At 54.0% G+C, this 22,644-nt stretch overlaps 1 protein-coding gene across 8 annotated transcripts in view; it reads left to right on the top strand.

The window, feature by feature from the left end:
* GAS7 (growth arrest specific 7) overlaps nucleotides 1–22,644 on the top strand; it is a 217,687-nt gene that overhangs the window by 184,680 nt on the left and 10,363 nt on the right. For all 8 annotated transcript variants that reach the window (XM_045487364.1, XM_045487370.1, XM_045487371.1 and 5 more), the window contains 6 exons: nucleotides 682–771; nucleotides 3,746–3,861; nucleotides 6,563–6,637; nucleotides 11,019–11,097; nucleotides 18,528–18,656; nucleotides 19,253–19,376. In XM_045487364.1, the coding sequence (XP_045343320.1) occupies nucleotides 682–771; nucleotides 3,746–3,861; nucleotides 6,563–6,637; nucleotides 11,019–11,097; nucleotides 18,528–18,656; nucleotides 19,253–19,376 (613 nt within the window). The remainder of the gene's footprint in view (nucleotides 1–681; nucleotides 772–3,745; nucleotides 3,862–6,562; nucleotides 6,638–11,018; nucleotides 11,098–18,527; nucleotides 18,657–19,252; nucleotides 19,377–22,644) is intronic.

Raw genomic sequence — 22,644 nt, 5'->3', positions numbered from 1 at the left:
AGAGGGAGACACAGAATCGGAAACAGGCTCCAGGCTCTGAGCCATTAGCCCAGAGCCCGACGCGGGGCTCGAACTCACGGACCGCGAGATCGTGACCTGGCTGAAGTCGGACGCTTAACCGACTGCGCCACCCAGGCGCCCCATGTAGCATACTCTTAAGTACCGTTTTGCAGCTCATGTTTCTCTTCCCCACTTAAACCTGGCACAACATCTGTATAGCCACACATTAGAACTTTCTCCCCGTGTTCTCTGCTCTCAATGCACACCCCACAGATGCCCCTCTGCCCCAAGCTTTGTGTAGCCGTTCCCCTGCTGGAGGACAGTGGAGTTGTGTTTTTGTTGCTACAAACCTGTGTGCTGGCAGACAAGAGGGTTTAGACACACGCGATCCATCCGTAGGGGTGGTCTTAGACGAACAAGTCGCCGGGTCAGAGGCTCACGCTGTGTGTGGTTTTGTTGGATGCTGTTACTGTACTGCCTTCCAGAGAATTCCGGCCGATTCCAGCCCCTCTGGGGACGTGGGTGTCCTTTGCCCCTCATTCGAGAAACACGTGCCTCCCAGGATTGCCACGCACGCTCTATCGAGCGGGTGCTGAAGGGAGGCCTCTGTAATGCTGTGTCCCAGGCGCAAAGCCTTCCCGTGCAGGCAAGTCACTTCCTCCCGTGTCCTGTGCCTTGCAGATAAACTGCGTGACGTTTCCTCATCCGGACACGATGCCAGAGCAGCAACTGCTGAAACCTACAGAGTGGAGCTATTGTGACTACTTCTGGGTAAGTGGTGCCTCGGTTTCCCCTGCTCTGTGACCGCCCCTCTCCCCCCCTACCCCCCACCAAAGGATCAGGAGTGGACAGCCGGAAGGGGCATGAGGGGCCTCGAGCTCGAAGAAGGAGGGTTCTCTCTTTAGGTCTCAACAGGAGATTTAGCATCCAAGGCAGGAATTTAAGCCCCTCTTGGGAGTCCAGATGATTCTGTAAATCTCAGAGAATCCACAGGATTTTCCTTCAGGGCCACATGGAAACAAACCCCTGGACAGAATGCAGATAAGCCCGAGGGTCACTCCTTTGCTGCTCCGTAAGGGCAGGGGACTGGAAGCACCTTCAGTAGAGGAATCTGCTCTCACGACTTGGTGGGGCACGCTTGAAGGGGACACCTTGCACAAACGCTTTACCTCTTTGGGCCTCCCTGCTTCCATCAGTGATGAGGTTGGGGGCAGGGATCGGTAGAGAATTCACCTTTAGTAACCGTGGTTCTAGAACTTGCTGCATCCTGTTTACTGAGTGCAGAGTTTCAATTTTGCAAGATTTAAAAAAAAAAAACGGTTCTGGAGAAGGACACTGGTGATGGTTGCATATGACCAGGGACTTGTTACCACCAGGTGGCACCCTTAACAGTGGGTAAGGTGGTGAATTTTATGCTAAGTGTGTTTTCCCACAATTAAATAAATACCTTTTGACAAATGCACATCCCACCTGCTCAGAAACCCTGGGAATAGCCGTTGGCATTTGCATCTGAAAATCAGCAATGACTTTCACACCGAGAGGGCCTCATTCTGGATTCACATAGTGGTGATGGGTGCACGACCTTGGGAACATACTAAAAAACCACGGAATCGTACACTTTGGGGGAAAAAAAAAAGGTGCAGAGACCCCGAGGAACAATAAATAAACAGAATACCGTGCAGAATGGATTACTGCCCTTTTTTCAGATTTGCTGATAACCAAGAACTAGACAAAAGCACTTCTGTTGTGTTAATAAGTCACTTGCACTCTCGAAGACACCCAGTGAGTCGTCTTGGCCCAGCTGTGTTTCTTCCAGATGCTGGGGGTGCGTGCAGGGGCAGCAGACATCATGGGGAGGGCTCCGTGGGGCATCAGAGGCCTGGTGGGGGGGGTGAGCTCAGAGGTGACTCACGGTGAGCAGGGGACAGAGTGTATGAGACTCCTTAGGCGCTGGGAGCCCGGCAGTTTTTATTCCAACTGCGTTCGGAAGACGTTGGGGGGCTGCGTGGTCTGGTTTAGAAGCATCGCTCGGGAAGGACTGTGAGTGGGCAAGGGCAGGTGCGGGAGCCCCGGGGACATGAGGACAAGTGGCTGAGTTCATGGACGCCAGCCCTAAAGAGGGACGCGGGAAGCAGAGCATTCAGGGGAGACCCTAGGAGCTGGAGGTCAGCCTGCGTGGGGTACCATGTGGGGGCCTCAGGGAGCCCTGGGGAGCCAGAGGGGAGTGTGTGGACCTGCCCCTGGCCAGCATCCAAGAGCAAAAGTTGCGTGTTCTCATCCTCCTTCAGGCTCTGCTGGGACTCTGTTCCTTACTCTAGGGCTTTCTTTCTCCAACATCATCTCTCTCTCTAACGGAAATCTCCCTGCTGTGAACGGCCGCTAAAGCCCCCCTCTCCTGGCCGGTTTTCCCGAGTGTGGACGGATCGCTCGGCACACCCACCTTATGTGGGAGGCACACAGAGGCCTGGTATTTGGGGGGGATTTTTCTTTTCCTTTTTCTTTAATCATTAAGTTTATTTATTTACTTTGAGAGAAAGCGTGTGTACATGTGTGAGTGGGGGAGGGGCAGAGAGCGAGAGGGAGAGAGAATCCCAAGCAGGCTCTGTGCTCCAGCCCACGAACCCTGAGATCGTGACCCGAGCCGAAATCAAGAGTCAGATGCTCAGCTGACTCGGCCACCCAGGCGCCCCTCTTTGGCTTCTTTATCAGGGTGTAGCGTTCACACTGCGAAGTGCTCGAACCTTAAACATACCTGGAGAAGGGGCGCCTGGGGAGTTAAGCGTCTGACTTCGGCTCAGGTCATGATCTCACAGTTTGTGGGTTTGAGCCCCCGTGTCAGGCTCTGTGCTGACAGCTCGGAGCCTGGAGCCTGCTTCGGATTCTGTGTCTCCCTCTCTTTGCCCCGCCCCCCACCCCGTTCCTACTCTGTCTTTGAAAAATAAATAAACGTGAAAAAAAGCAAACAAACAAACCTGACGTACCTGGAGAAGATTTTAAAGGTCAGAGCCACCCTGCTGTGATGTGGTGTGTTTTGTGTGGTAGTGATCTCCCTGTCACAAGAGGTATTAGCAATGTGGCCCAGAACGCTTCAGTTGAGGGTGGGAGAATCCCGCATTGGGAGAGAGTTCTAGGGGAGGGGGCGTCCGTAAACTTTTCGAATGCTTGACGATGGGAGGTGGGGTCTCTCCAGGCATCACCCACCTCTTTCTGAAATTCCCTTTCCCTAAAATGTCTGCTCTGGACTAGGTGTTGTATGGAAACCAGTTTGACAATAAATTTCATATTAAAAAAAAAAACAAAATATTCAAAAAAGAAAAAGAGTCTGCTCTGGAAGGGATCTTAGAGATGAAACCCAGTCCTATTGCAAAGTTAGGGGTGTGGGTTGTGGGGGGACAGAGCCCAGGATTGGAAAGGCCTGGCCGTGTCGCCCAGTGGCTGAGCTGAGACAAGGGCCAGGTCTTTAGGAACTTGGGACACGGTCCTCATCGATGCACCTGTCTGATATCAAAGGATGTGTTTTTCGCTCCTTCCATGAAGTACCAAAGCACTGAAGTCTGGATTCCTGGCGGGGAAAGGCTGTAACAGCCGAGGACACGGGTTTAGGTATGGTGCCGGCCAGGGCCCGAGAAGTTTCTTGGGCTAAGGTCTGCTTGCCATGCACACCCATTCCCTTCCGGGGCTCCCTTCCCTGCACCTGGGACACCCTTGTCACCTAAGCTCTCTTGTGCTTCTGTATCCTTTTTAGGCTGATAAGAAGGACCCCCAAGGCAATGGCACCATGGCTGGGTTTGAACTGCTCCTTCAGAAACAACTAAAGGGCAAACAGATGCAGAAGGAAATGTCAGAATTCATCCGGGAGAGGTGAGACCCAGGCCCCTCCCAGCTCCCAGGACCAGTCCCAGCGCCACCTCGGCCCCTGAGCCCCAGGTCGGTGGCTAGCAGCTGGGATGCGTCCTGCCCGCCCAACACCGGGCGCGGTCAGCACCAAGGGGAGCCAGAGGCCCCCACTGCGGCTCTTGGGACACCTATAGCTTGCATGGCTTTGGCCCGTGTGGGGTTCTTAAGGTTTGGACTGTAAACGTTTTTCGTTTTTGTTTTTGAGTTGGTAGATTTTACGTTACAAGCTGGCTCTCTGGCTTGTCTGGAGAAGGCAGAAAGGTTTGGTCTGCTGGAATCTTCCTTCCCCATGGCGTCTGCACATAGACCGCTGGGCCCCTATACTGACCTGCGTGGCCCTCATTTGATGCTCTGTCCCTATCATAACGAGAAAGGAGAATGTTACCTTGTTATTTCATCCTTGAACCAAAGCTGTGTCCCAGACCTGGGCAGGTAGAACCCGTTCCCCCATCCCTGCCTTTCGGGGTGGGGGGCTCAATCCAACGAAAGAGTCAGGTGGGGTCGTTATGACAGGCGTAGAGATTATTATAGTGGTTTTGCTGAAGGATGGTTTGTGTGAACAGAAACGAGGAAACGGTAAATTCAGCCGGGGCAGATTATAAGAAGTTCCTTCTCCACCTCCTGCCTTTTCAGTTCCTCCAAGGTCTGAGCACCCACTCACATGCACACGAGTTTCCATCTGGACTTTCCAGGGCACGCTGGAAATACTTACAATAAATAGCAATGTATTTTTAAAAATCTTTCTTAATTATAGTAATCATTTAATAATCATTCTTGGGCATTTTAAAACACCTCTTTACCTTCCGAGGTATGCTTTTGATTTGTTTCATCAAATCTTTGGGGTTTTTTTGTTTTTGTTATTTATTTATTTATTTATTTTTTTGAGACAGAGAGAGACAGAGCATGAGCAGGGGAGGGGCAGAGAGAGAGAGGGAGACACAGAATCCGAAGCAGGCTCCAGGCTCCGAGCTGTCAACACAGAGCCTGACGCGGGGCTTGAACTCACAGACTGTAAGATCATGACCTGAGCTGAAGTCGGATGCTTAACCGACTGAGCCACCCAGACGCCCCTCAAATCTTTGTTTTATGACCCATGAAGCTGGTAGGGAACGAGCAGAGCTCATAGCTCAGGTGAGAAGAAACAATGGTATAAAATACAGGAAAAGGCCAGGCACCTGGTGACTCAGGTGGCAAAGCACCTGACTTTGGCTTAGGTCACGATCTCATGGTCTGTGAGTTCGAGCCCCGCGTCGGGCTCTGGGCTGACAGCTCGGAGCCTGGAGCCTGCCTCGGATTCTGTGTCTCCCTCCCTCTCTCTGCCCCTCCCCCACTCATGCTCTGTCTCTCTCTCTCAAAAAATGAATAAACGTTAAAAAGAAAATTAAAAAACAACACCACCACTGTGTTGGCAGATAAGCGGGATCTGCCCTTTGAGAACACTCTGGTCTTCCGCGAGGAGTGCAGACTTTTCTCGGCCCGCCGGGGTCTGCTAGGGAGACAAGCGAGAGTGGAGGTGCCCAGGTAGAGCGTGCCGGGCCGGGTGGTTTGCCGTGGCCGTGGCCTGGGGCAGATGGGCGGGGGGAGCCGGGGCCCCTGCCTGGTGTGTGCCATTGACCTCGAGGAATCTTTGGAGACGTGAAGCTAGGAGTGTGCCGTGGTCAGATCTGCTTTCGAGAGAGATGTGTTGACCACCGGCTGGGGGCTGCACACTGGCCCCCCGCCCCGGGTCACCCTGGGGAGGGCAGAGCGAAGGCCAGGAAGTGACAGACCAGGAGATAGACTCCAGCCGGCCCCCGGAGGCGGCCGGAGGTGGATGTGAGAGCAGAGCCCGGCGAGGAGGAACATGGCTGTGGGCCTCTCAGGCCAAAGCAGAAAAGGATTGTTGCTCAGAATGATGCCACGGGGCTCAGTCAGGCCCCCCGTTTCCACATCGCCACACCCTTGGGCCATCAGCTTCGAAGCCGCTGGGAACGAGTGCCCCAGCCCCTCAGAGCGTCTCCGGGGCCTTCCTGTTTGCCCAGCGACGGGCCCGGGGCTCCTGAGTGGTGGCCCCTGTCCCCACACGGCCCAGAGGACCACTCAGGCGGAGAACAGTGCCTTTGACGACACTTTAACATCATGTGCCAGATAATGCGGAACACTCCCCAGAGAGTTGCCTTGAAAGGGTGTCAAGGGCCCGCCCTGCCGAAAGCAAAAACCAAGGCAACTTCCCTCTCTAGGGAACTGGAATCAGCCACATGCTCTGGGCACTGCCTGGTTTCCATGGAAATCCCTGTGCCCTGCGGCTTGACAGTTAGAGGCACTGGGGGCTGGACGGGCGGTGAGGACCACCGGGCATGCCTGTGGGCATCACAGGTTACATTCACCCATCTGAAGGCCTCCCGAGTGCCCAGCCCCGGGTTGGGAGCTGTGTGAACGACAGCCCAGCAGACAGCTGGGAACATCCCATCTCACAGAAGAAGAGACAGAGGTTCAGAGAAGTTCGTTCCTTCAGCAGATAGTTGGGGAACCCCCGCCGTGTGTCAGCGGAGGGGCAAGAGCCCCGAACTGTCAGAGCGTCTGGTCTAGCGGGTTCCTTTACAGAGTAGACAAGCGGCCGGTCGGCGGGTCAGACCTGCAGTCTCGCACCGGGGAGCTGACGGGTTGGGTTTTCTCCGTTTTGCAGGATAAAGATTGAAGAGGAGTATGCAAAGAACTTGGCTAAGCTCTCTCAGAACTCCTTGGCTGCACAGGAGGAAGGGTGAGTGGGGAGAGACGGGGGGCAGGAAGTGGGGGGTGGATTCCTCTTTGCATCGCTGATCGCTGCCGTGGCCTCCCCTAAATGGGGAAGTCTGCCAGGCCTGGCTCAGGCCGGGCACCCGCGACCCCCGGTGTGCACATCCATACTTAGGATGGGCCCTTCCACACCCCCCCGTGACCGAGGGCCTCCCACCAGATGCTGGAGTATATCGGCACCCCCTTGCCCCCGAATCGAATCCCCTGTCTCTGAGGACAGGCTGAGGAGAAACAAGGGGGTGGGGGAGACGATTCTGTACCCGGCCCCATTGGTTAGAGTTCTCTCTGGCGGGCTCCCCTCCCTCTCCAGTTTTAACAGTCCTGCCCTCCTTGGGCGGGGCCTGGGCTCGGGGAGGCTCACCCACACCCTCCAGGCCCCAGAAGCGTCCCTCCTGAAGGAAGAGAGTAGTCTACTCTTCGTGTCCCTTAACAAAGAGTTTCAGCCCGCGGGTGGGAACGTGAAACGGTGCAGCCGCCATGGAAAACTGTTAGCGCCTCAAAATACTGAACAGAATGGCCCCATGACCCGGCAGTTGCACTCACGGGTTTATACCCAGTAGAACTGGAAACAGATACTCAGACGAATCTGTGTATACGTGCGTGTCCGTACATATGGACGGATCCGTACGTGGACGGATTAGCACATTGGGTACATCCCCATTGTCTGTATGGATAAGTGATGGCATGTTATTTAGCCACAGGAAGGGATCAAGTCCTGATCTGTGTGCTTCCTCGTGGATGAACCTGAAAAACATTATCCTCAGTGGAAGAAGCTGGACAAAAAGGTTGCATGTTGTAGGATTCTGTTTATGTGAAATGTCCAGAATAGGGACATCCACAGAGACAGAAGGAACGTGGCTGGTTGCCAGGGAGTCCCTGTTTAATGGGTACGGGTTTGGGTTTTTTGTTTGTTTGTTTTTTTAATTTTTTTAAATGTCTACTTTTGAGAGACAGAGAACGCGATTGGGGGAGGGGCAGGCAGAGAGGGTGACACAGAATCGGAAGCAGGCTCCAGGCTCCGAGCCAACAGCACAGAGCCCGACGCGGGGCTCGAACTCACGAACCGTGAGATCATGACCTGAGCCGAAGTCGGATGGTTAACTGATTGAGCCCCCCCAGACCACCCAGATACGGGGTTTCTTTTTGGGGTGTGCATTCATTTGCTTGGACTGCTCTCACAGAACACCAGAGACCTGGCCGCTTAGACAATACAAATTTAATTTACTGTGGTTCTGGAGGCTGCGAAGTCCAAGATCAGGGTGCCAGCAGCTTTGGTGAGGCCTCTCCTCCGGAGTTCTAAGTACGGCCTTTTCTGGGTGTTGAGGCTCTCTGGTGACTCTTCCTACAAGGACAGGAACCCAACTGGGCCAGGGCCCGACCCCTTATGACCTCCCATAACCTTAATTACTTCCTTAGAGGTCCCCATCTACAAATAACAGCCCCGCTGTGGGTAGGGAGCTTAGGGCCTCAACATATGAATTTGGGCGTGGGGGGGTCCACAAACAGTGCATAACAGGGGGATACAGATGTTTTGGAACAAGGTAGAGGGTAGTGGTTGAACAATGTGGTCACCGTACGAAATGCCCCGCAGGACCGTTCTCTCTAAGACGGTTAATTTCACATGATGTGACTTTTGCCTCGGGAATAAAGAACACCAGGCTTGGGAGGTTAGAGGCAAAAGGTTCCCCCCGAGGTCTCTCCCGCCGGTGCGGTCTATGTCGAGGCCCCTTCTGCAAGGGGAGGTGAGCCCCGAGGAAGGGGGACGCTGTGTCGTGTGTGGTTGTGGTCGGCAGACGGCTGCAATGTTGAACAAGTCCAGATCTGCCTGTGTGGCTTGAGGCCTTCAGGGGATGGGCCGTGCCAACCAAAGGTGGCTTTGATTGCGGTCTCTGCATGGGCTCGTGGTGCAGCCAAGAGGCCGCCTCTACAGGCCTGTCACTGGCCTGGTGGGCACAGGGTGGCCCTGGGGGGTCAGGGGCTCCTCTGCAGACAGAAATGAGCTGGGCCCTCCTGGCCCAGGCACTGGGCTCGAGACGGCATCGTTGGGGGGAGTGGGGAGTCGCCCCTCCGACCTGGCAGGGAGGTTTTCCTGGACATCCCTGTGCCCTGCAAACCACAGTGCCGATCCGGAACCTTCCGGCTGCCGCCTCCTCGGCCTGGGCTAGTGCCAAGGACACTCCATCCTGCCAACACGCTCAGCAGCATATGCTCCCAGCTGCACGAGCCAGGCCCTCCCCACCACCCCTTACATGCACTCGCTCACACACACGGATGCTGCACCCCTGCCCACGGGCATGACCGCGTGCCCTGTCCCCGTGCACTCACACGCACATGCTCCTTCCGGCAGGCACCGTGGGGTTGTGGCGGGGTGGTGAACACGTGGGCCCCGTCCTAGGAATTTGGGGCAGGCCAGGAAGGTGCTGGCCCCCATTAGACTCCAAGAGGGTACGTGCACGTTGCTAGAGAGGCAAGATCGGATCGTTTATTCTGCCTGCAGTTTTGTTTTTTGTTTTTTTTTCCCTCTCGCCTGTGTGGAAAGGAAGTGGGACTTGTGTCTTTTCTGGTTGGTAATTGCACCAGTAACCTGTGTTCCGATTTGGCATATGCCTCGGACTGGATATTGCAATGGAAACACATCTCAGGTTTGATTTCTTTCATTAACCTCTCATCAGATGGAAAAATCGGTCTTCAAGTGAGAGCATTTTCTAAATTGCTTTTTTCTCGATTGTGAAGGTGGCTCCGGATGGCGGGGGGGGAGCGGGGGGTGTCTGGGGGAGGGTATCTGCTTAGACAGGCCCAGCTGCGTGTTCACAGGGGCGTCCGCCCAGCTTTGGGTGCCCAGCCTGGAGGTGGGGCCGAGGACCTTGTCCTTCCCCACAGCCGGTGACCTTCGCAGGCCACTAAAGCCGTCACCGGCCAGTGACTGACCTCACGCTCTGCCCACGGTAGACTTACAAACTCCGCACCAGCCGGGGCCTTTGTGGCTTCTGGGCTCTCGTTTGTAGGCCCGTGAGCAGCTCGGTGCAGGGACGGCTCCTGTCTGTCAGCCCATCTTTGAGTTCCTGCTCCCCCTGGGCCTGCTTTTGTGCAGTCCCAGCTTTCACTGTAGATGTGCTGCGTCCTGACTTCATCCGCATGTGTGGTGTCAGGTCAGGGTCGACATTTCTTCTTTTCCCCGTGGCTCTACAGTGGTCTCCACACCATTTATCGAAAAGACCATCCGTTCCCCACTGAGATGCTGTGTCTGCTTCTGGACCTCGCGGTCTGTTCCCCTACCCGCCAGCAGCTCGGACCGTCATTTCTCACCCCTGCTCTTCCCTGGGGGGGCTCCGCTCCCCAGCCAGGACCACCCGAGGGACTCCTAGATAAGATTGGTCGGTCGTTTCCCGTCACGCCCCGCTCGGCCTGAGCCCGTGCCACAACCACACAGGCCTGGGCTGTGACCAGAGGGACTCGTTCTCAGCTGCCGCTGGCCCCGCTCAAAAGCCGGGAGCCGCGTGCCGTGTCACTCGAGCTCAGTTCTTTGGAGGAAAATGGCTCTTTGATGCAGTTAAGTGACCTGAACAGTCTGGGGGGCGGGGGGAGGTCTCCAGCAAGGACGCAGGGGCATCACCTGAAGGCCGGCAAGGCTCAGGAGCTCCAAGGAGTGGAGAGTGGGGCCTGGGGGCCACACGTGAAAGCCCCGAGGACCTGGGGAGATGCTTCTGTTTGAAACATCTCCTTGGAGCGGAAAAGGGATTCTGCCCTTCTCCGGGAAGGTGTGGGCGGCACCAGAGGTCACAGCCCGGAATCAGGACGGCAGGAGCCACGCCTCTTGAGGATGGGGACAGAGAGCCTTCCCTGCTGTGTGGGCGTCCGTCAGCCGTCCCTCGGCACAGGGGTCCGTCTCTGCCCCCCCTTGGAAGTCAGGCCGCTGGAGGCTTGCCCTCAGGCAGGGCTGTGTGGCACCTTCTGTTTGAGATCCACTCCTCCCTGAGAACGTGGCTGGTCTCCCTTGGCTGACCGGCAGGCCTTTGCACCACCTGTTAGTGAACCAGGGATGGGCACTGGGGGGACGCAGCGGGGGGCAGTAACAGGCAGGTGTCAGGGCCCGCCCTGCAGCTGTGCCCCACCTTCCCCTCTCATCTCCCCCGATTCTCTGAGCTCCCGGGTGTTTCCGGCTTCACCTGGCCCCCAGGCTGGAGTGCGCTGCTCAACGGGCGTTTCCTGCCCCATCCACGCGCCGTCTCGGGCGGGCTCCACGTCGAGACCCGCCGTCCCCGCCGCCCAGGAGGGGCCGAGATCTCCGATCCGAGGGCAGCGTGGCCGTCCGGGGTCTGGGTCTGACAGTCCTCTTTGGGTTGCAGCTCCCTGGGAGAAGCGTGGGCCCAGGTGAAGAAGAGCCTCGCGGACGAGGCGGAAGTTCACCTCAAGTTCTCCGCCAAGGTAAGCTGTCGGTCCCCGCGGCCCCTCCGGGCTGGCGGTCCGCGGCTGTGTGCTGCCGAATGGCTCAGAGTAGCCTCTCCAGTGTGTGCTGTTGGCCCCTTTCCGTGGTGTAGATTTCCAGTGGGGGCAAGAGAGTCCCCAGAGTTGGCCATCATCAGCCAGTGTGTCCATTGTCCCCGTGCAATGGCGTTGGTAGCCGTTAGCGCCCGTCAGGAGCATGGAGAACAGTAAAAGTTTCATAAACGCTAAATATTCGGTGCCTTTGTTTCCATTTTTTTTTTTTTGTTTTTTTATTCTTGCAATTCTTATTTTTTATTTCGTATTTTCTTTTTTTGACTAATTTTTTTTAATTTACATCTAAGTTTATTTATTAAAAAAAATTTTTTTTAATCTTTTTTTGTGGGGGAGGGGAGGGAGAGACAGAGCACGAGCGGGGAAGGGGCAGAGAGAGGGAGAGACACAGAATCCAAAGCAGGCTCCAGGCTCCGAGCTGTCGGCGCAGAGCCTCACGTGGGGCTCGTACTCAACAGACTGTGAGATCACGACTTGAACCGAAGTCGGACGCTTAACCGACCGAGTCAACCAGACTCCCCATTACCTTTGTTTTTAATATGATTTGTTAAGTGTAGATCGTGTTTAATTTTTAACACCAGCCATCTTTATTTTTTTTTTTATTTTATTTTTTTTTTCAACGTTTATTTATTTTTGGGACAGAGAGAGAGCATGAACGGGGGAGGGGCAGAGAGAGAGGGAGACACAGAATCGGAAACAGGCTCCAGGCTCTGAGCCATCAGCCCGGAGCCTGACGCGGGGCTCGAACTCCCGGACCCCGAGATCGTGACCTGGCTGAAGTCGGACGCTTAACCGACTGTGCCACCCAGGCGCCCCAACACCGGCCATCTTTAACAAGCGGCTCACAAAATTTCTACAAATTCTGTTGAACTGCCCCAGCACACCTCTGTGACGTGTGAGAGTGGGTGCCCCAAAGTTCCTCAGGGGACCCCTCACTCTCACTTTGCTGGGCTGTCAGAGGAACATGTGTGCATGTTCTTGCTGTCAGGAGAGGCTAGACTGCACCACGGGGAGGATTTTTTGGTTTTTTGTTGTCACACTAGGTAGCTGAGCCTTCTTTTGTTTGGTCCTGCAGAATCTAGCACCATGACCTTGAGGGCAGCATGGTTTCTGCCCTCAGTACTCAGGGTGGTGTTGGGCACACAGTAGATGCTTAATAAATATTTTCTGAAAGTAGTGAATGAACAGGGACAACTGACTTGCTCCTTCTGACACCCCCCATCTTTTTAAGCCCTACTTTCTCTCTGGATTTCTCCGTGTTTCCAAATGACCCTGTCCCCCACCACCATGCCATCCCCCCTCACCCCCAGCTCATATCTCCAATTCCTTTTAAGGCTCTCACCTACTCTTCAGGGGAAAAGTAAACCAAATGTCTGAAGTGAAATAATTCATACTAAAGTGTGCATGACTGATAGGGCTACCCACTAACATGGTTGCCTTTTATTTTTTTATTTTTTTATTTTTAACATGGTTGCCTCTTAAAGTGTTTATCTTTGAGAGAGAGAGAGGAGAGAGAATCCCAAGCAGGCTTCACATTGGTAATACGGAGCCCACCGTGGAGCTTGAACCCACAAACCATGAGATTGTGACCTGAGCCAAAACCAAGAGTGGGACACTTAACTGACTGAGCCACCCAGGTACCCTGCATGGTTACCTTTTAAGGGAAGAGAGGCTGTTCACAGTGGCACTGTTCCCAGTGACCTCTGCCTCCCGGGGTCCACACCCTTCCCAGTTACTAGTCAGACACGGCAGCCCCATGAGGACCTCACACAACGCATTTAAACTCTGAGCCCCAGAACATGAAGGGCACGCTGCCTCCTTTACTGTAACGTGAAGATAGCATCTCCCTAAGGCGACTGTTCTTTGACTTCCACACTCAGCACTTGATTGCCTCTGTTCTCCAGCGCTCTCCTCATAGGAATTGGGGTCCCCCAGGGATGCGTGCTGTTGCAGGACAGAAATCGGCTTTGTACACACCTCGCCACCCCACCCCGTGATGGTCCCCTGCACACACAGGGCGGAATTCATGGCTCAAAACAGCGAGGACGCACGCAGGGGCTTTATAAAGAGCTGGGGCGGGACGAAGAAACTGTTACCAGACTCCCCGCTCCTGAAGGATGTTAGCGCCCTGAGACTGGGTTGACCCCAGCTGTGAGTGAGACCTTCTGGGCTCCCAGCGAGTAACACCCTAACGCATTGCACCGTGCGCTTTGCGGGAAATTTGCCCGGCGAGCGTGGGGGAGGGGGCTCCACCAAGTACCTTTTATTTCTGCCTCGCGTGCAAAGCAGTGAGTTCTGTTCAACCTGCTGATCCTGGGGAGTGTTCCCTTCGGGGGCCTCCCTTCTCGTGTCCCGGCCCCAGGGGCTCTGTCCTCTTTCTGCAGCCGGCTCTACAAGCTCTGAACGGTCGCCTGCTGGGTCCCCAGGAACCCTGGTGGCATCTACTCCCCATCAGCAGGACCCTTGAGTCTTGATTGTCTATAGAGCGCTTAGCAGGTGACAAAATGCTCTCCGAGGCATTTCCTTCTGCTTATTTATTTTTACTACTGCTGTTATATTAATAACACTGTCACACCCTCCAGCACCACTGTTTGCCACCGAATGTGGGGTGTCCCCACCCCCACCACTGCTCTGACACCAGCCGGGCGCCCCGCAGTTCGCCTCAATTCCAACACTACACGTGATGCTGGTGTCCCATTCCACGGGGCAGCAGCTCCACCCCACAAGACTCTGTCACGATTCAGATGTCCGTTGCAAGTAGGAGGCTCAGAGGTTACCCACACCTCCGTCTGAACGGCGGCTGCAAGATGGGGTTCCCACCGCACCCTCCTCGGGTTTGATAATTTGCTAGGAATTCCAAAACGTGTACTTAGCTTTCCTGGTTTGTTATATATTAAAAGACGTCATAAGGGATACAGACGGACAGCCGGATGAAAAGGTACGTGTCGGGCGAGGTCCGGAGGAGTCCCGAACCCAGGAGCTTCTGTCCCCGTGGAGTTGGGCTGTACCACCGGCCCGGCGTGGGTGTGCTCACCAACCCCAAAGCTCTCCAAACCCTGTAATTTACAGATTATTTTGGAAGTGTGATCACTCAGGCACGATCGCTCATTAGCTGAATCTCCAGGCCCCCTTCCCTCCCCAGGGGATGGTCGGGATGTTTTAAGTCAGGAGTTGACGAAGCAAGGCTGACTTCATTCCGTGCACCCGATGGGGGGGTTTGTGAAGAATGCCCACGAAGCGCAAATTTTCTGTGAGAGCCGCTGGCGGCCTTAGGCAATCACAGTAGCAGCCGCGTGGTCGTATGGTTATATCCAAGAGGCTCCAAGGATTTATCTATCTGCCATGGGTCATATGGCTTCAAATGCCCGAAACCCATTTTAGTGTGTGCTCCAGAGGGCTCATTGAAATTCCGCTCTGAATATTCCATGTCAGGGGCAAGAGCTCTTTAAAAAATGCAATCTTATCTCTGTCTCAAAAATAAATAAACGTTAAAAAAATTTTTTTTAAAGGGGCACCTGGGTGGCTCAGTCGGTTAAGCGTCCCGACTTCGGCTCAGGTCATGATCTCTCGGTCCGTGAGTTCGAGCCCCGCGTCGGGCTCTGTGCTGACAGCTCAGAGCCTGGAGCCTGTTTCAGATTCTGTGTCTCCCTCTCTCTCTGACCCTCCCCCGTTCATGCTCTGTCTCTCTCTGTCTCAAAAATAAATAAACGTTAAAAAAAAAAAATGCAATTTTGTTATGGCAATCTCTCAGGCTTTGCTAGTTTGCCGGCTTAAGCCACAGCTGATAGCAACAGGCCGCGAAAGAAAGAAGATTACTGTGTACAAAAGGAAGTTAGACCTGGCTTCAGCCAAAGAAGGGAAAATAGAAAAATTCCTTCTGATGGAAGAAAATCTAATCATGCAGCAGAGGCCATGCACTGCAGACAGAAGCTCTTAGGCGGGGGACAGTGGGAGTCAAGAGACATGAGTCTTACGTCCGTGCCATCGCTCACAAGCGTTGTGACCTTGGGCGAGTCTTAGCGTCTCTGGGCTTCCCTTTTTTTTCACGTGTGACCTGAAAAGTTTGGACCAGCTCAGTGGCTTGAAATGTACTTGAAACTTGTTGGAACTTACTCCCGCGGGAATGCATTTTACACGGGCAGCCAGAACGCACGGGTACCCGTACCCAGCTAGCCACACACGTGCGTGGCTGAGACCAATGTTTCACAAAGGCGCACTTGTCCTGTCTGAAATGCACGGATGTGTCCTGTTCCTGTCTGGTCTGTCCTCCTCAGAAAGCTGGTCCTGACGCTAAACTGATCTCACAAGTCTCAGGAACCCACCATTCGAAAAGCACAGGACCAGATAGTCTGTGACATCCCTTCCGACTTGTGATTTCTGTGATAGCCTTCCGATGTGGAGGCGGAAGACAGGAGGGGCTGGCCAAGAGTTCCAGGGTTCTGGAAAGGCAGACAGTGGCTCCAGGGGCCTGTCCCACCCGAGACAGCAGGGAGGTCATGAGGACAAATGTCTAGGAAGGCCTTCCACCATCTGGATAGAGATGCTCAACAGTTAAGAATGAGTATAAGAGGACACTCAGCCAGAGTTCTTAAAGAAAGAATTAGCCTTTTTTTTTTAATGTTTATTTATTTTGAGAGAGAGAGTTGGAGGGGCATAAACAGAGAGAGAGAGAGAGAGATAGAGAATCCCAAGCAGGCTCCACACTCAGTGTGGAGCCCACTGTGGGGGCTCGATCCCACGAACCATGAGATGATGACCCGAGCTGAAATCAAGAATCAGATGCTTAACTGACTGAGCCACCCAGGGGGCCCCCAAAAAGTTAGTTTTTTAGGGGCCTTTGAGTGGCTCAGTCGGTTAAACGTCTGTCTGACATCCGCCCAGGCCGTGATCTCACGGTTTGTGAGTTTGAGCCCCACGTTGGGCTCTGTGCTGACAGCTCAGAGCCTGGACCTTGCCTCGGATTCTCTGTCTCCCTCTTTCTCTGCCCCTCTCCTGCTCATGCTCTGTCTCTCAGTCTCTCAAAAATAAATAAATGTTAAAAAAATTTTTTTTAATTAGTTTTTTTATTTTTATTATTTTTTTATTTTTTTTATTTTTATTTTTTTTTATTTATTTTTTTTTAATTTTTTTTTTCAACGTTTATTTATTTTTGGGACAGAGAGAGACAGAGCATGAACGGGGGAGGGGCAGAGAGAGAGGGAGACACAGAATCGGAAACAGGCTCCAGGCTCTGAGCCATCAGCCCAGAGCCCGACGCGGGGCTCGAACTCACGGACCGCGAGATCGTGACCTGGCTGAAGTCGGACGCTTAACCGACTGCGCCACCCAGGCGCCCCTTAGTTTTTTTAAAAGCATTTAAAATACAGGAGAATCCATGGGTCTCTATGGGATTGCCTATGTATGACAACCAGTGGCCTTATGTTTCCAGAAAGTCATTCGAAATCTGGGGAACGGATTTTGCTGTATTGGCAGGTTCTTGGGCCCCTCCCCCAGACCCCAGAACTAGGGGGACTGGAGCCCAGGATGAATGCTGAAAACACCCTCAGGGGGTCGCTCCTGGGCACATGGAAATCTGGAAATCAATTCCCTTTGTAGGCCCTGGGAAAGAGACCCCAGAGTTACCGAGTGAGCAGGCTGAGTTATCCCTCACAGATCCCCCAGTCAGGTTCCTATGAAAGCTAAGTTTGGCTACTCCTCCCCTGATCTGTATGGGAAAGGGATCTATGCAGTCCTCAGTGGCTGCTCTCAGGCCTGAAGCATTTTACAAGCTGCCACCAGATGGGAGTGTTTTCCTCTGCAAGGCGACTTCAAGGGGCACAGAAAATTCATAGGAAGCCTTTACAACTCACCGCAGGGGGAGAGGGCTATTTGGATGGCCTGCCCTCTATTAGCCTTTAAAGGTCATCTGACCACAAAGGTGTCACCTTCTGCCCCTGGGCATTGGGCACTGAAGATTTTGCCATTCTCCCAGGTGTAAAGAGGCACCTGGCCCTCATGAGCTCCGACCAGACCCTGCGGACACAGTGGGGGCAAAGCCAGCAGGGCCTCTGCCCTCTTGGAGGTTACAGTCCCGAGTATTTGGTGGCTTAGAGCTGCAAACGCCCAAGTCCTGAGGTCTCCAGAGAAAGAGACAATGTAGCCAGAACCTGGTGAAGAGGAAGAGAGAGAAGTCACAGATGTCCAGTGTTGGGAGGTCCTGTGTCCAGGATGGTTCAGCTGTGCTTTTCAAAGGCACTTCTGGGACAGGTGCAGGCTGAGGGACCCTGGAAGGCCGTCAGGGGGGCCCATCAGAGGTTGAGTCAGGGGCTTCTGGGAGGCTGAGTGCTGAATCTGGGGGGAGGACTGCTCTGGGAGGCTGAGCCTGGGGTGGGGGGAGCTCCAGGAGGCTGAGTGGGGGGGGGGGCAGAGGAATGAGCCGGGGGCGGGGGGGCTCCAGGAGACTGAGTGGAGGGGTGAATGAGACTCTGAGAGTGTGAGTCCTCTGGGCTCTGACTGTGGCTGCAACAGACCCACACTGATCTGTTTTCTCATCAAACATAACCTATGTTCACACACACACACACACACACACACACACACACACACACACATTTAAGTAAAATCTCTCCTGAAGAGAGTGGAGTAGGGAAAAGGGAAGGAATAAAAGAGAAAGAAAAAGCTCGAAATACCCCCGTCACCCAGCGCCTCTCTGGCCCTCGAAGGGCAAGGCCGGCCCCTTCTGGCGGGAGGGTCCGTGCACCTGTCCCCATGCAGGTGGGAGGGGTGAGGAAAGCCTTCCTGGGCGCAGCTGTGAGCTTCTCCCGGCCTCCAGCGGCTCCCACCGGGGCTTCCTCGGGCTCTGAACTGTGTCCAGACCACCTCTGCAGTCCCAGCGCCTGGCACGCAGCAGATGTTCAACAAAGAGAGCTCACTTGAGTTCCTCTAATTAAATGGCATCCGTGTGGCAGTCGCTGTGCGAAGTGCTTGGGGACACAGAGGTGGGCTTTTGGTTTCTGCCCCCAGGAGGTTCCCGGTGGGGAAGGGAAGGGTGACGGGCACCTGAGCAAAACCCGACAGGCAGCTCTAGGAATCTAGAGGAGGCAGGAGGTAGGAGGCAGCGGATGAAGGGCCCAGAAAGCCTCGGACACTAACCAACCCCTCAGTCCGTTGGCGTGAACCCCGGGGCCTCGCCAGCTGAGGGGACCTCCTCTCACCGGAGACCTGACCCCTGGCCCCTTCTGTCTGTCTTCCTGTCGGGTGGCCCAGGCCACTGTCCCCGAGTCCGCCTTCCCCTGTGGAGTTGGGGAGAGCGCCCCCCTCCTCCTCCCGCGGCGGCCATCCCGGGGCCCTGAGCGCGTCCCCCCTCCTGTCCTTGACAGCTTCACAGCGAGGTCGAGAAGCCCCTGATGAACTTCCGGGAGAACTTTAAGAAGGACATGAAAAAGTGCGAACACCACATCACCGACCTCCGTAAGCAGCTTGCCAGCCGTCACGCCGCAGTGGAGAAGGTGAGCGGCCTGGGAGGCCGGACCTGCTGGGAGCGGGTGGGCCGGCTCCCCCGTGGCAGGGGCGGGGGGCAGGGGGCGGGGAGCGCCAGCCTCCAGCCCCGTCCCGGCCAAAGGGGCAGGGAGGAGCCGCTTCCCCATGGCACTCGGGTCACTGCCACAGGGCCAGTGGGAGACACGGTGGGGCTCACTCAGGCACATGCACCGTGCTTTTGTGGGATGCCCCCCGCTGGCTCGCGTGCTGGTCCACGGGCCCTTCTCCGGGCCTCCCGGGGCCGATTCTTTCCTGAGTGCATCGCTCCTCTGCCAAGGCCTGGGAGGTCCGACCGCGCCGGGAGCTGCTGACCCCAGCGCCTTGGGGAGGGGTGCAGGACAAGGGATGCGTACTCCTGTGGGCACCCCCGAGTTTGCCAGCTGCTGCTGGCAAAGGACCCGTCCGGCCCCCAGATGGGCTGGCTGGTGCTTGCGGCCACTAAGCATTGCTGGGAAAAAAACATCACGAACCAGGGAGAAGAGAGGACTCTTATCCGGCAAGGGGGAGGGGGGCCACATAACCTGTGGGGCCCTGTGAGCAGCGTCCCCGTGTCGTTGGACCCCAGGCCCGGAAGGCCCTCACGGAGAGGCAGAGAGACCTGGAGATAAAGACCCAGCAGCTGGAGATCAAGCTGAGCAACAAGACAGAGGAGGATATCAAGAAGGCGCGGAGGAAGTCCACGCAGGCTGGTGAGTGCGGCCAGCCCCGCCCCTGCCTCTCCTGCCCTCCCCTGACCTTGGCCTTGGCTGCACAGAAAGGCCAGGCTGGGGTGGGGGCCGTGACACTGTGTCCTGTCCCTGCGAGGAGCCCATAGCAGAAGTAAAGACCCCCCACGTCCCCAGGGAGTGATACTCCCAAGGGCTCGCCCATGGCGATCAGGGCTCTCCTGCCCCAGAACGGAGGCACACGTCTTGTTCAGTGAAATAACCAGATTTCACCTCCTCTCGTGAAGATTCGCCCAGTTGAGTCGGTTTCTGCTTCCACCTTGTGGCACAAATTAGCCGATGCACAAGAAGGGTAAACCAGTAAAAAACTTAGTAAATATTCCTTCAGAAAGCCAGAGTTGTTGGGTTTTTTTTAAGGTTTATTTTTTAGAGAGAGACAGAGAGAGAGAGACAGAGACAGAGAGAGAGAGACCGCGAGCAGGGGAGGGGCAGAGAGAGAGAGAGGGAGACACAGAATCCAAAGCGGGCTCCAGGCTCCGAGCTGTCAGCACAGAGCCCCATGCGGGACTCGAACCCACGAACCATGAGATCGTGACCTGAGATCGGTTGTTTAACCGACCGAGCCACCCAGGAGCCCCTAGAGACTCAGAGTTTAACCGCCTGCAAGGACAGTGCGTGTCGCCCTCTGGGATTAAAGCGTGTGCTGTGATTAGGGTTTGGATCAGATGGCTTCTGAGTCTTTGCCACCTCAACTGCTGGTGAGCTCAGGACAGTTCATTCGTCATAGAACAAAGCAGCCACCATCTGGACGTTACGAGATACAGTGGCGTAGGAAGAGCAGATAGCAAAGCAATGCCACGTGAACACAACATTCGATGGAAAGATCTTACAATGCGTGGTGGTAATTGAAACCAGAAATAGAAGGCGTAATGTACTTAACCGGGGATTGAGAAGGGAAACCCAGGACAGGGAGAGGCTATTTAAATTCGTTTAATTTATTAAGTTATTTTAAAAATAAAATTCTGTCGCTGCTTGGCAAAACATTGTAATCAGCACCTAAGAACATAAACTCTTCTCCACTGGATATAATCACTATGAACACTTACGAGTGTTTGAATTTAAAAATAAAAATTTTTTTAATATTTATTTTTGAGAGAGAGTGAGAGAGGACAGAGTCGAACGGGGGAGGAACAGAGAGAGAGGGAGACACAGAATCCGAAGCAGGCTCCGGGCTCCGATGTGTCAGCACGGAGCCCAACATGGGGCTCGAACTCACAAACCGTGAGATCGTGACCTGAGCCGAAGTCGGATGCTTAACTGACTGAGCCACCCGGGCGTCCCCTGTACATCGGACTTCTTAAATGGTTGAATAGTGTCCAAGTGTGTGATTGGCCCCGAATTTATTTCATGAGTTCACCTGGTTGACGTTTGCAGGACTTTCAGATTCGTCAGCGGCCGTGATGGTTGTTAGTATCCCGGGTCTGTGTGTATGTGAGACTCAGTCCTCGGATGGAACACAGATGTGGATTTTCTGGGTCAAAGCGTTGTGTGGGTTTGGGTGGGCATTTCCAAATCGCTTTCCAGAGAGGTGTGCGTGTTCCTGAAAGTAGGGATGTCCGTTCCCTAAACCCTGGTCAGTGCTGTGTGCAATCCGACTTCGACACCATTGCTGTCTAGTGAGCATCCATATTGTGTGGGTAACTCAATTTTACATTTCTTTTTGAGTGAGTTTGAGCATTTTATTTTATTTTATTTTTTAATTTTTTTTAACGTTTATTTATTTTTGAGACAGAGACAGAGCATGAACGGGGGAGGGTCAGAGAGAGGGAGACACAGAATCCGAAACAGGCTTCAGGCTCCAAGCTGTCAGCACAGAGCCCGACGCGGGGCTCGAACCCACGGACCGCGAGATCATGACCCGAGCCGAAGTCAGCCACTTAACTGAGCCACCCAGGCGCCCCGAGTTTGAGCATTTTAAAAACAGACTTGTAGAGGTCATGTGTGACTTTTTCTTGTGAACTGATGAACTCCTGTCCTGTCCCCAGTTTCTTGTCGACGTAGCTGGTCTTTTTCTGACAGATTGGTTGACAAGGATTACGTTTCTGTGTCAGGAAAATTAACCTTCTGTGGTTTGAATTGGAAATATTTTTCCGGGGTTGCCCTCGATCATTTAATTTTGGTCTTTGTGTTTCTTTCTTTTCTTCTCTCTCTGGCTAGTTTTGTTGAATTTCTTTGTACAGCGGTCTTTTCCCTTGTAAATTCTGGGTTTTGTGACTGACTTAGACCTTTCCTTTCTGAATATTTTTTTAATCACTTTTTTTGCCTTTCACCCCAGGTTTAAAAAATAAATACGTAAATATTTGCCCTGGTGGGCGTTTATTTTTCCTCACACCACTGCTCCTTACCATGTTCCTCAAGTCCTGATTTCTCATGTTTTCCTTTCTCTTGTATTCTAGATGAATCTTGCGATTTGCTACTTCTACTAAATTTAAGCCAAATTTAGAAAATATTACATTTTCACAAGCCGGGGGCTCGGTTACTTTGGCTCTCTGGTTTTGCTGTGTCTCCATTGGGGGCATTGCCATCAGACAATACGTCTCTTATTCCTAAAGTTTGGAATTATTTTGTGATGGAAGTGACTTGTCCTTGTCCTTGGATCTGATCGTGAAAAAGTCTACCTTCCCCAAACCTTTTCTGTGTGCGAGGTGCCCAGCCCCGTGTGTCATAGCCTCCGCATTGAACCCCCCATTCCTGCAGGGAGGTATTTCTATGCCCTTTACAGGCGAGAAAGCAGATGGCAGGTGACAAACATTCCCCAGGATCACAGTCATGGAGCCCTGTTCCCCAGAATCTCACTTTCTTTTCTTCCAAAGACTCCTTGTCTCCGTTTCTCTGGACAGCATGTTACCCAGAAGATGCCTCCTTTTCTTCTCTCCTTTCTTTTCCTTCCCTCCCTCATCCTGTCCAAGGCTGCCGGAAGGGAGCACCTCTGGGTCCTCAGGGGGCTTGACCTCATTTGTCACCGTCACCCCCTTAGCTCGTATTACTGTCACGCTAACTCTGCCTGTGTCCATTCCAAACACCAGACAGGTATCGGGTGACTTAACTGTCCACATGACCCTGTGAAGGTACTGTTGTCTTATAGATGTTTGCAGAGATGAGGAAACTGAGGCTTAAGCAGGTTCGTTGATTTGTCCAAGTTCCCACAGCTCCTACACAGGGATGCCGGTAAGACAGCCCGGGTACTCTGGTTCCAGAATCCACATTTTCCCACTCAGTTTGTTCAGAAGGG

Source organism: Leopardus geoffroyi, chromosome E1 (assembly GCF_018350155.1).
Source record: "Leopardus geoffroyi isolate Oge1 chromosome E1, O.geoffroyi_Oge1_pat1.0, whole genome shotgun sequence".
NCBI classification, from domain to species: Eukaryota; Metazoa; Chordata; class Mammalia; order Carnivora; family Felidae; genus Leopardus; species Leopardus geoffroyi.
Note: the sequence above shows the minus strand (reverse complement) of the source record. Positions and strands in the feature narration are given on the sequence as shown.